This window comes from Chrysemys picta, chromosome 8 (genome assembly GCF_011386835.1).
Source record: "Chrysemys picta bellii isolate R12L10 chromosome 8, ASM1138683v2, whole genome shotgun sequence".
Classification (NCBI taxonomy): Eukaryota; Metazoa; Chordata; order Testudines; family Emydidae; genus Chrysemys; species Chrysemys picta.
In genome coordinates, this window is record NC_088798.1 from 29,740,309 (window position 1) to 29,757,609 (window position 17,301).

At 39.4% G+C, this 17,301-nt stretch overlaps 1 protein-coding gene across 5 annotated transcripts in view; it reads right to left on the reverse strand.

Moving 5' to 3' along the window:
* The window catches only part of COL24A1 (collagen type XXIV alpha 1 chain), a 234,615-nt gene that overhangs the window by 145,432 nt on the left and 71,882 nt on the right, over positions 1 to 17,301 (reverse strand). For all 5 annotated transcript variants that reach the window (XM_065554165.1, XM_065554163.1, XM_065554162.1 and 2 more), the window contains exons 11-14: positions 15,345 to 15,398; positions 14,519 to 14,563; positions 6,737 to 6,790; positions 2,073 to 2,117 (exon numbers count right to left, since the gene is read on the reverse strand). In XM_065554165.1, coding sequence (XP_065410237.1) covers positions 2,073 to 2,117; positions 6,737 to 6,790; positions 14,519 to 14,563; positions 15,345 to 15,398 — 198 coding nt within the window. The remainder of the gene's footprint in view (positions 1 to 2,072; positions 2,118 to 6,736; positions 6,791 to 14,518; positions 14,564 to 15,344; positions 15,399 to 17,301) is intronic.

Genomic DNA, 17,301 nt, shown 5'->3' on the forward strand with positions numbered 1-17,301 from the left:
TAGATCAGTATCAATGGAAACACCAATTCCAACCTATCTTTTCAGATACATGTCTCTCCACCAAGGAAATTTGAGTGTCCTACCCTCAAGTACACTATACACATCCATTAGTGGCTCTTCCATCTATTTTAACAACCCCTAATTAACAGCTTGAGTCAGACCTGGCAAATTCCTAGCAGCTCTGGGCCGAGAGGTTACTTCCCAATAAGTAAATTATGGTTTCTTAATAAGACACATACAGATTGATATAATTGTTAGAGTCTTTGAAGAAAAATTCCAGATGAAGCCAAGGTAAGGAAGAGAACAGCTAACTGTAATCCAAATGAAGTTCCTAATACTGTTAACACTTAAGCACATGAGTAACTTTACCCCAGGAGTGATCCAATGGACTCAAATGGGACAATTCATGTGAGTAAAATTATCCATACGTGTAAGTGTTTTCATGACCAGGCTCTGACTCCACAATGGGTTTATCTAGCTAGAAAATGTGTCTTGTCTGGGCTAATGCAATAACAAAAAATCAATAAAGGATAACTTACTTTTAAAGGAATTTTTTATTTTATGTTATAAACAACAAAGTAGCATTTAAAGAATATAACAACATGGGACACAGGAAACAGCATTGTGAGATTCGGCTTTTAGACATATTTAAAGCATGTTTAGTTTTGAGAAAAGAAGACTGAAATGGGAACCTGATAACAGTCCAAATACATTGAGGGCTGTTATAAAGAGGACCATGATCAATTGTCTTCCATGTCCACTGAAGGTAGGACAAGAAGTAATTGGCTAGATCTGCAGTCAGGGTGATTTTTTTTTTTTTAGATATTAGGAAAAGCTTTCTAACTATAAGGATAGTGAAACACTGGAACAGATTACTAAGAGAGGTTGTGCAATCCCTATCATTGAAGGTTTTTAAAAACAGGTTAGACCAGGGGTAGGCAACCTATGGCACGTGTGCTGAAGGCGGCACGCAAGCTGATTTTCAGTGGCACTCACACTGCCCGGGTCCTGGCCACCGGTCCGGGGGGGGGCTCTGCATTGTAACTTAATTTTAAATGAAGGTTCTTAAACATTTTGAAGACCTTATTTACTTTACATACAACAATAGTTTAGTTATATATTATAGACGTATAGAAAGAGACCTTCTAAAAACATTAAAATGTATTACTGGCATACGAAACCTTAAATTAGAGTGAATAAATGAAGACTCGGCCCACCACTTTTGAAAGGTTGCCGACCCCTGGGTTAGACAAACATCTGTCAGGGATGGGCTAGGTCCTGACTCAGCACAGGGGGATGGAATAGGTCAGTTTTTGTCATCCTTTCCAGACTACTCTACCCCTTTCAGGAGTTTGATATCGCTTGCGCACCCCCAAGTTACACCTTATGTCAAAATTACTTGCTTATAAAATCAGACATAAAATTCAAATGTGTCACAGCACACTAGTACTGAAAAATTACTTACTTTCTCATGTTTCCATATAATTTATATAATAAATCAATTGGAATATAAATATTGTACTTACATTTCAGTGTATTGTATATAGAGCAGTATAAACAAGTACTTGTCTGTATGAAATTTTAGTTTGTACTGACTGTACCCTGGTTGAGAACCATTGGAATAGGTGACCTCTCAAAGCCCCACCCAGCCGTATATTTCTATGATTCTATATCAGGCCAAATTCTGCCCCGAACACAATGGATTTACACCAGCGATGAATTGGGACTATACACCTTAACTATATTGTATGTGGAAAATATTGCACCTAACTGCAAAGTCAAAATGACTTAGAGGGAATAAACTGGCAAGCTGAGCTGTTTCAAACAAAAGTTATGATCTGCCGAGACTGGATTTATGTTATTAAGTATACAAATGTTCAAACTCTAATGATGGAAGAGCAATGTTGTAAAAATATTTTATTAGATGATCAGAGCAATTCATTAAAATAAGGTTAGATTTAAATAACCCCAGAATCTCTTAGTTTTGAGATTTATTATTAGGATTCTGGACACAGAGACAAAATGTAAATATTTTAAAGAAGTTCAAATAAATGGGAAAAAGTTACACTCACTCTCAGCCCAGGAAATCCAGGAGGCCCAACACCACCAACAACTCCCTTTAAAGAAACAATCAGAACTTTAATATTTTAATACACCCCCACAGGTAATGAAAGGTGATCTGCAAAGAAAAAGAAATTGGAATTTTGGCTTATCTCTGATGTATAAATAGGACCTGAAAGATGACTGACTAACATTGTGCATAAAGAATGTATGTGCTAAAAGCCTCTTTATCAAGGTAAGAGAACCTATAATAAACATGACGTGAGAAATGAAATCCTGCCTTTAAAACCAGGGAAGATCAGACTTGACATTCCTGCTATTTTAAGGGGGAAAACAAAAGAGGGAATGGGAAACTATTGGGGGGGGGGGAAGAGGGGAGACACAGCATGTCAGGCTCCTTTTATCTATAACAGGGAAGCCAAAAAAAGGCCCAAGCTCCATTTAAAAATGAATTTCTTTGCAGACTGCCTTGAAAGGCAATGTTCTCTTTATGGGCAATTGTTTATGTATATCTAAAACTGATTCAAATTTTAGTGCACATCTGAAGTGCACAGAGAGTTCATTATAATTATTCTTTCTTTCACAGCTGGAGAATATTTTTTAATAAGTTTCAGAAAATAAATTATTTCAAACTTTTTAAGCAATTTTAACAAACTACTGGCTCTTTCCTGCCCAAATTAAACTCTGTGGCTGCAGAATCTCAAAAGTGCTATGAACCTTATGGGTTACCCAGCCTCAAAGACTGCAATCTCTATGCTCTCCCCTATAGCCACCCAGGTCTGCTTCCAGGCTCAGACTCTATGAAGCTTAATTACCATATGGACAATCAGGTGATAGAAATTATGTCAGAGGCTCACTGCGTCTCTCCACATCCTAATGTTGGAGGTGGGGCGTATGAAAGCAAATCTGGGCCCACTGTGAAGCCATCGTTTGGGCTTTCCAGCTGTGAGACCAAAAGATTTAAAGGGTAACTTCCTCCTCCTCTGCCAGCCACCCATTCACCAGCCCCAAACTCCTCTGTCGTACCAGCTGGGAGGGTTCTATTCTGCATGGGCTGTGGATGGGGAATGTAACATGTACATGATTAAGGGCTAGGGAGGGAAGCATGAAAACAGGGATGGAATAATGCTGGTAAACAGAAGGAGGCTGGGATGTGGAGAGTATGATTTGTCCCAGCCAGAGCTGAGATAACGGGGCAGACTTCCTGAGTCTCCAGGGACCTCTAGCTCTTATCGCCACCGAACTCCCAGTCAGCATGCAGTAGCTCCTGCTCCACATCATCAGCACTAGAGTACACTCAGTAAATATCACATTAGATTTGCAACCTGACCTCCAGCCCCCTGCAGCTGCAGACTTGGCACCTTGCCTGAACCAGCCCCACAGGGTGGGTTTTTCGCTGGCTATTTGAAGAGGCTGTGATATCAGCAGCTGTCTTGCTAGATTAGAAAAAACTCATTTTCAAATGTGTGGTGCTAAAATGCAGTTCTTTGTAATGTTTAAGTCTGTAATTTAGGACCTAGACTTGCTGAGTTTGTCTCTATTAAAGTGTTGCTCTTCCCCTCAGTTCTGGAGGAAAGAACGCATCTGCTTTGGAGAGGGGCAGAGGGGCAGAAGGAACTGACCCTTGTGTATAATTTGTACAGCAGTTGGTTACACTAATAAAGCCCTTTGAGTTCTTTCAAGATGAAAAGTTCCACAGAAGTGAAAGATATTATATTACTTAACCCCTTGGCAAGCTTCATTCCAGAGATCAGAAATGCCGAATACATTACTGAGTGCCAAAATCCTGGTGCCACTGGGCAATCAAGGCATCAGCAAAACTTTAAAGAGTTTCCAGTTGGTGCAGCAGAGGAGGGGTCATCCTCAGAGATTTTGTTACTGTTCCCTGGTTCTTCGCCCAGCTCCTGGCCCCCATCCGAAAGGATGAATATAGGCAAACAACACAGGAATGCAGGGACAAGATTAGAAAGGCAAAGGCACAAAATGAGCTCAACTAAAGGGAATAAAGGGAAACAAGAAGACTTTTTATCAATACATTAGAAGCAAGAGGAAGAACAAAGACAGGGTATGCCCACTGCTCAGTGAAGAGGAAGAAACAGTAACAGGAAACTTGGAAATGGCAGAGATGCTTAATGACTTCTTTGTTTCGGTCTTCACCGAGAAGTCTGAAGGAATGCCTAACATAGTGAATGCTAATGGGAAGGGGGTAGGTTTAGCAGATAAAATAAAAAAAGAACAAGTTAAAAATCACTTAGAAAAGTTAGATGCCTGCAAGTCACCAGGGCCTGATGAAATGCATCCTAGAATACTCAAGGAGCTAATAGAGGAGGTATCTGAGCCTCTAGCTATTATCTTAGGAAAATCATGGGAGACGGGAGAGATTCCAGAAGACTGGAAAAGGGCAAATATAGTGCCCATCTATAAAAAGGGAAATAAAAACAGCCCAGGAAACTACAGACCAGTTAGTTTAACTTCTGTGCCAGGGAAGATAATGGAGCAAGTAATTAAGGAAATCATCTGGAAACACTTGGAAGGTGGTAAGGTGATAGGGAATAGCCAGCATGGATTTGTAAAGAACAAATCATGTCAAACCAATCTGATAGCTTTCTTTGATAGGATAACGAGTCTTGTGGATAAGGAAGAAACTGTGGATGTGGTATACCTAGACTTTAGTAAGGCATTTGACATGGTCTCGCATGATATTCTTATCGATAAACTAGGCAAATACAATTTAGCTGGGGCTACTATACAGGTGAGTGCATAACTGGCTGGATAACCGTACTCAGAGAGTTGTTATTAATGGTTCCCAATCCTGCTGGAAAGGCATAACGAGTGGGGTTCTGCAGGGGTCTGTTTTGGGACCGGCTCTGTTCAATATCTTCATTAACGACTTAGATATTGGCATAGAAAGTATGCTTATTAAGTTTGCAGATGATACTAAACTGGGAGGGATTGCATCTGCTTTGGAGGACAGGGTCATAATTCAAAGTGATCTGGACAAATTGGAGAAATGGTCTGAGGTAAACAGGATGAAGTTTAACAAAGACAAATGCAAAGTGCTCCACTTAGGAAGGAAAAATCAGTTTCACACATACAGAATGGGAAGAGACTGATTAGGAAGGAGTACAGCAGAAAGGGATCTAGGAGTTATAGTGGACCACAAGCTAAATATGAGTCAACAGTGTGATGCTGTTGCAAAAAAAGCAAACGTGATTCTGGGATGTATTAACAGGTGTGTTGTGAGCAAGACACGAGAAGTCATTCTTCCGCTCTACTCTGCTCTGGTTAGGCCTCAGCTGGAGTATTGTGTCCAGTTCTGGGCACCGCATTTCAAGAAAGATGTGGAGAAATTGGAGTGGGTCCAGAGAAGAGCAACAAGAATGATTAAAGGTCTTGAGAACATGACCTATGAAGGAAGGCTGAAAGAATTGGGTTTGTTTAGTTTGGAAAAGAGAAGACTGAGAGGGGATATGATAGCAGTTTTCAGGTATCTAAAAGGGTGTCATAAGGAGGAGGGAGAAAACTTGTTCACCTTAGCCTCTAAGGATAGAACAAGAAGCAATGGGCTTAAACTGCAACAAGGAAGGTTTAGGTTGGACATTAGGAAAAAGTTCCTAACTGTCAGGGTGGTTAAACACTGGAATAAATTGCCTAGGGAGGTTGTGGAATCTCCATCTCTGGAGATATTTAAGAGTAGGTTAGATAAATGTCTATCAGGGATGGTCTAGACAGTATTTGGTCCTGCCATGCGGGCAGGGGACTGGACTCGATGACCTCTCGAGGTCCCTTCCAGTCCTAGAATCTATGAATCTATAAATCCAGGTTAGAGTAGCCCATAGGCACTAACTGCCCATCTTTCCCAAGGGAACATCCATCAGCTGAGAACAGCTGCAATCTGGCCACTCCTACTCCCTGTTCATTGTGTCAGGGACCATGGGAAGAGTGGTGGAGGAACTAGTTCTACATCTATGGGGGGCTCCTGCAAGCCAGGGGAATCCAAAGCTAAGAGCTGCAGCCAGAGTCAACTAAGAACAGGCCAAGAGAGAGGCTCCTTTGAAGTCAGTACTGAAACAATGACATGATGACTGTCACAGGTTTTGATTACTGCATCATCAGAGCACTTTATTCTGAAAAGGTGTTGCCAAAGAAAGAGCAGCTGCCCTATTAATGCTGAGTTACTAAAAAAGACAGATGAGGAAAAGACAGGTCCAGAAGCTTATTCAGTAATAGTTCAAAGCTAGTAAATACCTGAACATACTAAAGCCAGTTTCCTGAGAAACAACTTCAGAATATCCCCTTTTTAAGAGACCCTGGAACTGTAGTTTAATCATATCAATGCAAAGTCATGTCCTAGGGCCCTAGTCACTAAGAATTTTAGCAAGAATGCAGATTTCTTTAGTTAGCTTAAACAGGCAAGAGTTTGATCCTGAAAGGTGCTGAGCATCTGCAGCTCCTAATGGGAGCCGGCCACATTCAGCAGCTTTCAGAAACTCTCTCGCTTATCTGAGCACCTTCAATGTAAAATCAAGAGCAAGAGCAAATTTCTAGTGGACTTCATTGAATCTCTCCTTCTTTTCAAGGGGTTTGTTTGGTTTTTGGACAGGTTTGATCAAGGACACATTTTAATACCATCATATTGTAAATTGCAAAGTCACACACACAATTTGACACTTACAGGATTCCCATCTGCACCAGGGGGGCCTCTGTTTCCAAAGTCACCTGGAAAACCCTGGTAACAAGAGAGAGGTAACATTGTTAGAATCACAACACACACCGGATATTATTCTTCACATTACACTTGGAAATGTGTACGAACATTTAAGAAATTTGCAAGAATGAATGACTTGTCCTTTCTTATCCAAAGCTGGAATTTGGACATCTAAATCCTATAGGTTCCTTTGAAAACCCCAGCCCAAATTGATCAAAGGTACTAGAAAGTAAGACGATATTAGCAAGAAGGGGGGAAAATAAATGATATCAGCTGCAGAATTCAAAAAACATTTCATTGTCTTTCTCCAAAATCCCATCCAAGAAAGATGTGAGAAGATTTTTTGGATGACATTTTGAGTTGCAAGACTATGACATTATCCTCTTACTGAGCCCTTATTAGGTCGATACTATGCAAGTGCCCATTGGAATGTTTGTTTGGGGTCTTCGGATACCCAGTTCCGTGCCTTTACTACAATATCACATCTTCCCCAGGCCCTATAGTATTTACCTAACCCTGTTTTTTAATATTTATGGATGAAAACTCAATATGACAAATGTGCATTACAATCAATGACCGATATGAGGGACTCAGCGCTGCTCAGAATTAAACCTTCATTTTCTAACCATTCTGTATGCAAAGTTATCCTTGCCAATGTAAACTAATGCATGCTTGCCTGGTTGAGTCTGCAGCTAGAGACTGAAACAACACCACCAAATGAGGTATGAATTTCCTCAATCATCTTAGCAGAGCGTTGACTTCAGAGTTTAGTTATCAGGGTAGTGATGCTATGTAGTCACCAGGATGCACCTGTCATCTGATTGGACAAGTGAAATTTCAGTTTTGAGCCAAAATTAGCATTGTTGCCTTGGGCTGCAGGACTTGTAGTCCTGCCTTCCTGGAATCACGATCTTTCTTGCTCCCTATTAAGGATCCTATTTTACTTCCCCAGATGTTGCCCTGGAAAGGAAGCATGAATTGACTGAATTATTTTAATTCCTATTGATTTAATATCCCTATCAAATGCTCACTAACCAACTGGAAGAGCCACATGTGGGAGAGAGTGGATTCAGTGCGGTGGTGCACAAAAGTTAATGCCCACAAGAGCAACACAATTCTGTTGTAAACAAGAGCACAAAAAATTTAGTGATCAATGCCAATATATTAAGTTGGAGGGAAGGTGTGTAGTGGAGAACTGTGCAGAGCACTGCTAGAACCCGTCTGATTTAACACATTTCTTAATAATCTAGAAGAGGTAGTAAAACAGCACACCAATGAAATTTGCAGACTATACTAAATTGGGAGGGGATTCTGCTTGGAAAAATGCAAGCTAATACAGCCAGGAAAAAAAATCTTAAATATAGATAGTATGGGAATAAAATATCTTGCAAGCACCAGAGCTGTAAGAGAGCCAAGAATGATCCTGGACATATGAGCTTGTGATACAGCTGTAAAATTCCAATGTAATTTTGTGCTACATTTGCCAAGACATCCTAAAAGTGGGAACATGGTATTTGAACGGACAGTTCATAGTTGCTAGCATAGTATTTTTAGACTGTACTAGAGGACACAGTTTGCTATGTTTCCTTTCCACCCTCACAGGTGTTTCAGACAGTGGATTAACACCGTTTATGGACTTACTGGCCATCCCTCCACAATTGCTCTGATCCATCCCTAACCTTCTCAGTGCATTCTCATAGGGTTTGTCTTCTTCATACTGCAACTTCAGCAACATGATTTAGCTCAAGTAATTCAATTTCACTAACACAACTGTAAATTCTAGTGTACTGTAGATATTCCACAATAGTTTGTTCCAGGAGATAAACATTTGTTCCTAGTCATGGTTCACCCTAGGTCAGTGGTTCTCCACAATTTGTTATGTGGGTTGCATCCAGTACTACCTGTATGGCCCTGAGGATGTCACATCGGTCGCAGCTGTGTGCTGACCGGGCCACAGGTTGAGAACTACTGCCCTAGGCTGAGCCCCCAGGATAAGCTAGGATCCAGAACTTTTGGGAGTGTTTGCATGGAGATTTACAAATATTTGTGAGTGTGCATGTTAGAATTCACAACTAGTTAACTCACATTAACTGGAACCACCCTTCCATTCCCACCGACTAGAGGGAGCAGTTTCTTTCATCCTGCATGTAATTATTTCATAAATATTACCTTTTCTGCTCTCAGGTGTTTTCAAGGTTTTAGTTTTCTCTCTGTATAGCTGCAAGAGTAGGTTAAGTTACTAACCTTTCACCTCCAGTGGGCCATGCTCAGAAGTGCCTCAGGTCACACATACTATTCGTTTAGCCCTTTCAACCTTCCTTCGTTAGGTTGTCTAGCTCATGATTTAGTAGAGCTAAATATCTTTAGTTAAAAGCTGGGAAGGGGGAGAGAGGTGCCTAACAATGGATAAACAGGGACCACAGGCGAGGAACTGAAAGGAACCTTAACAGTTGCAGTGGGGAGGTGGGAAGTTTGCCCTGTAATACAAAATACCTCTGGATATCTCAGCCATGTTTTTCTTTAATCAGAACTATTAGTCTTTTACCTTGGTGCCATCATAAGAAATGGAGTTTAACTAAATAATAAGGGGAAATTATCTTGTATAACTCTCCTCTCCTCCACAACCATTGAACTAGAGTTGTTCCAGCTAGTTTTGTTTTGTCTTGTATTGTCTTATTTACTTATACTTTGTCTTGTTCTTTTCAGTCTTGTCTTATTTTGTTCCAGTCAGTTTTCACTGTGGACAAGAATATGTCCCACTCCTATTCCTCTGTGAATGTACCATTAATAGTCTATATAGCATCTTGCAATAAGTTACTAGGCTCATCATTCCTCATATTTTCATCATAATGTGAATTAAATTGATTTATTCATTCTAATTCATGTGCTGACTTTTGAATTGTAATCATTACAATGAACGAACATTGTATTTTTAACAGAAATAATAAAATATCAATTATGAAAAGGAGAAAGACAGGTCAGATTGAATGGACGGTTGCATAGTAGATGGTTCTTTATTACAAACCGCAAGTCAGCTCACTACTTCAGCACTCCAGGGAGTAATGCTGGCCTAATCCTGGCTCTCCAGAAGTCAATGAGAGCTTTGCCCATGTCGTCAATTGGGCCAGGATTTCACCCAAGGAGTTTAAGCCCTGACAAATTACTGTCTGTGACTGCATCTGAAGTTTTAATTTGTCAGGTGTTCTCTAGATCAATTCTGAAACATTCTCCATGCTCTGTAGCAGCTTTGCACATTCAAAATACACAACAAACTATTCAATGTTTTATGATTCATCCATTAAAAAACTCCATTGGATGGCTATGGTAATCTCAATATTTAATGTAAGTAAATGAAAAAAACTGTGGAAATTAATTACTGGATATTGTAATAAAATCAATAAAGGAAGTTAAACCATTAAAGTTCTTACAACAGTGTAAACGTATCCACATCGCACAGATACAATTTAATATCCTTTGGATTTCTAGTTAAGTAGAGGAATGTGGCTTATTCACAACAAAATGCAGACATGCTCAACTGATCAGGTTGTATTTACCAAAAGTGAAGCGGCGAGGAATACATTATAGCTGTTACCACCCCGATGTCACCACTGCTGCCCTTTTTACAGGCCTTCTGCTGGGAGAGCAGGAGGCCAGCTTTCCTTAGCAGTTGACACTATAGAGGCGTTCTAATGGTGAAGGTGGCAGAGGGAGGCACTGAATCAAGGCATCCCCAGGCAACATCCCTGTCCTGGCAAACACAGTTAACTTTTTGGGCTGCACTGACCTTCTAAGAGCCTTCTGAGGAAGGGATGTTTGCTGCCATTTTCTGCTACCTCTTCCTTTTGTCAAAGTTTCTGCCACCAAGCTCCTGAATTTTCACTGGCTGAAGCCCTCCCAAACACCAGATGACCCTGGCCCACGGTGTTTTTTGCATTCTGCTGCAAACTAACAAACAGGGCCAATTTCTCAGAAAATTCTCCTAAGTCTGCATGTGTTAAAGCCAAAAGATAGCCCTCCAAATTGACCAGTTTTCAGCAAAAATGATTCAGGCCATTTCCAAGCAACAAACAGGCCCATCTATCATACTGTGAAAATTGTATTCAATATCTGATGATGGTGCTCACAAGTGACAATTGATATACCTTAATTTTAAGGTACGAGTTTTTCATAACATAAATAGACTGTATAACATTTATTCCTTATAAAAAGCAACAGAGGATCCTGTGGCACCTTTAAGACTAACAGAAGTATTGGGAGCATGACTTGCATCTGAAGAAATGAGGTTCTTACCCACGAAAGCTTATGCTCCCAATACTTCTGTTAGTCTTAAAGGTGCCACAGGACCCTCTGTTGCTTTTTACAGATTCAGACTAACACGGCTACCCCTCTGATACTTGATTTATTCCTTATGTGGCTGCTGATTCAGTAGAGGTTCATAATGTTAATTATTAAATATAACAGACTTTGAAATTAACTTGAAAACCTATCCACTCTAGGCCAAATTTTCAATTGGACTCTGAAATTGTATCGTGAAATTTCACATGTGCAAAATGGGGATTTGACATAGTGCCATGTTATTAAAATATCTTTTGCTTATTGGAGGCCACCTTCTGGGAAGCCATAGTCAAAGGCCAATTTACTGCTCTTTTAAGAAATATAGCATATTTTGGGAAGGATGTGTGCCCCAATAGATGTTAAACTCCAGATGACACCCATGAAGACACATTTTTAAATAGAAATTAACAGTTGGATCAAAAGTGAAATGGAGGAAGCAACAAGGCAATTTTTCCAATTACTAGGTCTCAGATTCAGATTGTAGGTCAGGTGTGGGCAAACCTTTTGGCCCGAGGGCCACATCTGGGTATAGAAATTGTATGGCGGGCCATGAATGCTCACAAAATTCGGGGTTGGGGTGCGGGAGGGGGTTAGCAAATGTTTTATTACATCAGTAATATCATCTAGCATATTGCTATAATACATCCTAGAAAACAAGAAAATTCATATTTTTAACAGAAAACAGGTCTGTAGTATTTTCACACAGTTACAATGGACTAGACTAGCAGATTGTTGGTATAGTTTAAAAGGTCTGCTTTGTCAGTTTGAGTACTAGTTGTTGTAACTCAGGGATTGGTAACCTTTGGCACGCGGCCTGTCAGGGAAATCTGCTGGTGGGCCGAGACGGTTTGTTTATCTGTAGCATCCGCAGGTTCGGCCGATCGCAGCTCCCACTGGCTGTGGTTCGCCGTTCCAGGCCAATGGGAGCTGCAGGAAGCAGCAGCCAGCACATCCTTTGGCCCACACCACTTCCCTGTGGATTTCCCTGATGGGCTGCGTGCTAAAGGTTGCCAGTCCCTGTTGTAACTAATCCTATATAGTACATTCCCAATAAATGTGCTCAAAGTAGTATATGTGAAATACTGTGCAGCATATATAACAAGACAGGTAATATAATAATACAGAAGTGGCCAGATTTCATATTACATACTTAATATGGAAAGAAATGGGACACATGCCCCTTGAATACAGAATATTTTCTTTAAAACATACTGTACATCCAACTGATTTAAAATGCAGGCAGTTTCAGACTCTCTAATATTTATAATAAGGAATTCAGTCAATTGAATATTTTGTTCCATTTCAAATATGCAAAAGATATTATAAACACTAATAATATTCAACTAGTCTGCTAATTGGTAGCATTTTGAATCCCAAAGAGATGATTTTCATGTCAGATGTTTGCTATAGTATATTAAATGCCATCTGGACAGTAAACAAAATGATGGCAAGCACAATCATTTTAAAGCATCCATCACCATGGTGTCTAGAGCTATGTTAAAAATTAAAAGAACTACCCTAAAAGAAGCCCCGGATCTTCACTTCTCAAGTTTTAGGCTGCTTTCCAAAATGAGATCATATCTGGGATTTGCCCTTCTTCCAAAAGTAATGGTGCCAGGATGGCCATTCTTTCCCCTCATTGTTATTGATGGAAAGTTTGCACAAAGATGAGTCTTGCATTTCACCCTGAATCGTAAGGCTAGGATTCATCTCTCTGACACTGGGGAATTCCACAACATCCTGCTCCAACCTCTTGAGATATTCACCCTGAGGCCATTGGGTTGGATCTGGGGAAAGAGGCATTCTATGGTCCTGATCCAACAAAGTACCTAGAGCTAAGTACCTACTGAAGTGCTTTGACGGATGGGGCCTTATGCTAACTAAACCTTAGCCCAATAGGTGCTTTAAAGATGAGGACAAAGGTCTTGGAACTGATTTCAGGATCAAGAAATAGATCTGGCATTAAGTAGAAAGAAAGCCAACAGTATGTGCAGAGCACTGGCCTGATGTGCTCTCATTGATCTCTGTTACTTAAACAGTGGACTGCCATGTGTTAAACTATTTGAAGATGGATCTCTATGGTAAAGAGTCCTCACTAGAGCGGGATGGGTGCAATACATGACTAGCTGAAGATGGAAAATTAATTTCTCACCACTTCTGCTACTTGTGTAGCTACGAGCAGTCTAGTGGGATCAAGACATTATACCACCTTGAGAACCAGAGGTCAGGTGCCTTCAGTTGAATACAAGATTATAATTCCAGACAGTTTTTCAAAGTTTCCTATCAGCATCACCTCCTTCATACACAGATTGAGCATGAGCCATCTGCTTTTTTACCTTGATGCTCATTCGTCTCAGAAAAGCTAGCACACTGCACATGGCTAGTAAGAGACTTATCACAAGGTGCAATAAGCATACCAATAGCATGGATCTGCTAGTGTACACTTTTGGGATGCACAAAGTAGTACATGATTTAAATGAGAAATGAGCAGCAACAATGTAGACAAAACACTGAACACACTAACCTGTTAGCCAATTACTTTAATACATTTCACCTTTTTTGATTCACACATTAATCTGCAGCATTAAAAACTTAAATAATATGTTCTTGATTTTAATTAACGTGTTTCAGGAGTGTCTTTTAGCACCTTTGGTGTTATGCACTGATTAACCCAAAATTCACATGTATTGGAAGCTGGTCCATATTTCATATGGTTTTGTAATAACTAGCAGCAAACACAAAAAGTACACCAACAGAGCTATACATCTCTCCCTCCACAGTATTTTACATCCAGACAGCAAAAGTCTTAAAGTACAACCATGTGGCAGAAAACAAAGAACTTGGCACATAACAGATCATGCTACAGTTTTCTGATCTATCAGAAATACTGTAAACCTTAGTATGCCTAGCAGATTTGTGTCTGCCCCCAGATACAGAAATACGTTTGTATTAAGTAGGGAATAGCTTTAACTTGCCAACAGTTGCTTTCTACTATTTTTTCTACAAACATCTGAAATTATTAGACGCTGCAACTGACTTGTATTCAGGCCAACACCTGAATCAGACTCCTCATAAAGTCTGGAATCATAAATCTGTGTTGCATTAACAATAATTTTTTAAAACTGTTTGCATTTTTCTGTGACCTTTTAACCCCATGGCAGTCACACTGATAGTTCCAATAGTTGAACTAGCCATCAGGTTAAGAATTCGTAATTTACATTTATTTAGCCGCACCATTAAATTTACCCAACAAGTTGTCATTTTTCTGTAGTGCCAGGTATGTGCTGGAAACAATAATACAATCATTTGTGAATACAATGACACCAACATTTTCAGCTACTTAAAATTATATGCAGACTTACATTATTCATTTAAATTAGCAACAAAAGTAGTAACCCATATTAGTAACCTTACCAGTCTCCCCTTAAGACCCCTTTTTCCTTGCAGTCCTGGAATGCCCTGGAAAAAAAAGAAAGAAAAGAGAATCTACAATCTAAAAAATCTACAGAATCTAGATTTTTTAAAAGTGATTTTAATTACACATTATTGGCATGCACATTTGATTGCAAAAGACATTCTAAAAATCACCACCACAAAAAGCAGACACTGTACCTATTTCTTGTTATAAGAGAGCAGAGAGAATGGGATGGAGAAATGTAAATTGTGATTTCTTCACTCCAGGCATATTAGTTGAATTCTATTAATGTGTCCTAGAATGTTGAGAAGGGCTTGCTCTGGCTGTCATTAAGGTCAATGGAAAAACTTTCCTTGATTTCAATAGTAGAAAGATTAGGCTCAAAATCAGTTATCAGATTATCATGGGCATTTTTGTCTTAAACGCATACCAGGCAATTCAGAAATGTGATTTATACATGGACTGAAATTACTCTTAGAGGAAACGTTCACTGCTCACTTCAATGACAAGAACAGGCTCCCAATCTCAGAAGTTTTAGATGAAATCCAAGCTTCACTTTACAGCCAATTCAGATTGATTAACATTGGTGCTATTTTGATTTCGTTCACTAGATTCATTCTAATCAGCAGATTTTATTATTTAACAGGATGACATTTGCACACACCCCCAATCAGTTTTGCTGTCAGACAAGCCTTATTTTCCTTTTTAAAAAGATTTACATAAATAATAAAGTTTTCCTTGGTCTCATTCTGGGATATGCTATACTTCAGTGTGTTTCATTATCATAAATGTGTACATATTTAATAAATGGTTCATTAAACCTACTCTTTCTCCTTCAGGTCCTGGCTGTCCTGCCACCCCTGGAGGTCCAATGAAACCCTTAGAACAGAAAAATAATTCTTAAATTTCTTCATTAAAAGGTTGCATCTCAAGAACAAGGCTAGATACAGATTTACCACATATTTATGTACGTATAGTGGTTTGAGATTCTGGGTGAAATCTTGGCTCAGTTGAAGTCAATGGCAAAACTCCCAGTGACTTCAATGTTACCAGGATTTCACCCTCCAAATCCAACTGATGGTGACAATCCCCCACCACTGCAGAGATAACGTACAAATTAACCATACTAGGAAAAAAATTCCCAAATGATATACTATTGCATCAGAAAGTGCTGAACAAAGAAATATTTAAAAATTTCCTTTCAAATTTACAATATTCCTCACCTGTAAATCAAAAAGAAATTCTTGTTTTTGTGAATAAGTTTGAGTGATTTCCACTACAAAGGAATTATTTTGCAAGTTTATCTTGTCACAGCTGGATTGTTTTAATTAAAACGTGACTAAGATGTCTTCTCCCTCCCTGCTTAAATAGAAGGGGAGAATTGTCTATCCCATTAAAAAACTAGTGACACATCATTGTAAGCCTCAGTTTAATTGTAACTGCATCATGCCATGCTTTCTTTCCACGTAGAGAGTGATGCTGTCTGAGGGAACATCTGCACTGGAACTGGAAGTTGCAATTTTCAGCTCAAGAGACATCCCACACTAGCTCTGACTGAGCTTGTGTGCCAAAAATAGAAGTGTCGCTGCAGTGGTGCAAGTGGTGGGAGGAACCAGCTGCCGAGAGTACATGCCTAGGATCTCAGACGAGATTATATTTGGGGCAGCTATCCTCCCTTATTGCTTGCGCCACTGTGGATACATTGCTATTTTTAGCAAAGCTAGTGCAGGTATGTCTCCTCAAGCTGGAAATTACACTTTCCAGCTCCAGTATAGCTATACCCTGAGAAGTAACTTGCTTATGTTCCATCAAAATCTGAAAATCCACAGCTAAATACCACTGTGTTTAATTTTTAAAATGGTACGGTAGAAATAACTGAATTTTCGAACATAAGATCAATAGAGTAGCCAGAGTAGTAACTATTGCGATAGGACACATGCTAACCACTGTTCTCAAAATATCCAATTCACTTCCAGTTAAATGAATAAAAATTAAGTTAAGAAAGTGAAAACATTAAACTGAAGAAATTCTCAAATGAAAATAGCACTTAGGAGTTTTTGAAAATTTTGCCTTCTGTGATTGAATTAGGAAGCAATTCTACTTTTCATCAACATAGTGGAGATCAGCAGAAGCCCCACAAAGTCTAGTTAAATAAAAAAAATCATAATATGAAATACAATGAAAAGTTATAAAGGGCAGGAAATGTTTCTCACTCATAAGAGCTGTTATAATTCTCTGTTGAGCAAAACACAGGTGCCGCTTTCTTCTACTAGACAACGAGAATGTCATTGGTGATTACTCCACTGTTGGGTTTGAATGGGATATATACAATTCAGAATATAAGGTGACTTGAAGGAAGTCACACTTGTGTCCTTGGTCAGCCCATTTCCTTCAACATGAAACTGGTAAAAGGAGGATTGTATTGGGGGGAAAATAAATTCCACGTACAGGGAGCTATCCTGGGAAAATGTATTTTTTTAAAATTACGCTTAAAAAAATCCACCTCCTAAAATGTAGTAAGCATTTAAATTCCTGGCTCTTAAGATTTGAAAACTAACACTATGTCCTGAGAAATGTAAACCTCCTCTCAAACCTTCAATGGTTTGTATGTGCTATATTCCATGATATTGCTTCCAAAGCTCAGTTTCACATTTTCACGGCTGTGCATACGTGACAGACACGTACAAATTCAATTGCAAATTGGCACAAACAAAAGTACAATGAAGAGATTCTACACACAGAGGCTCCGAGAGAGAATGTGCAAAGGCAGGTGCAGCATCTA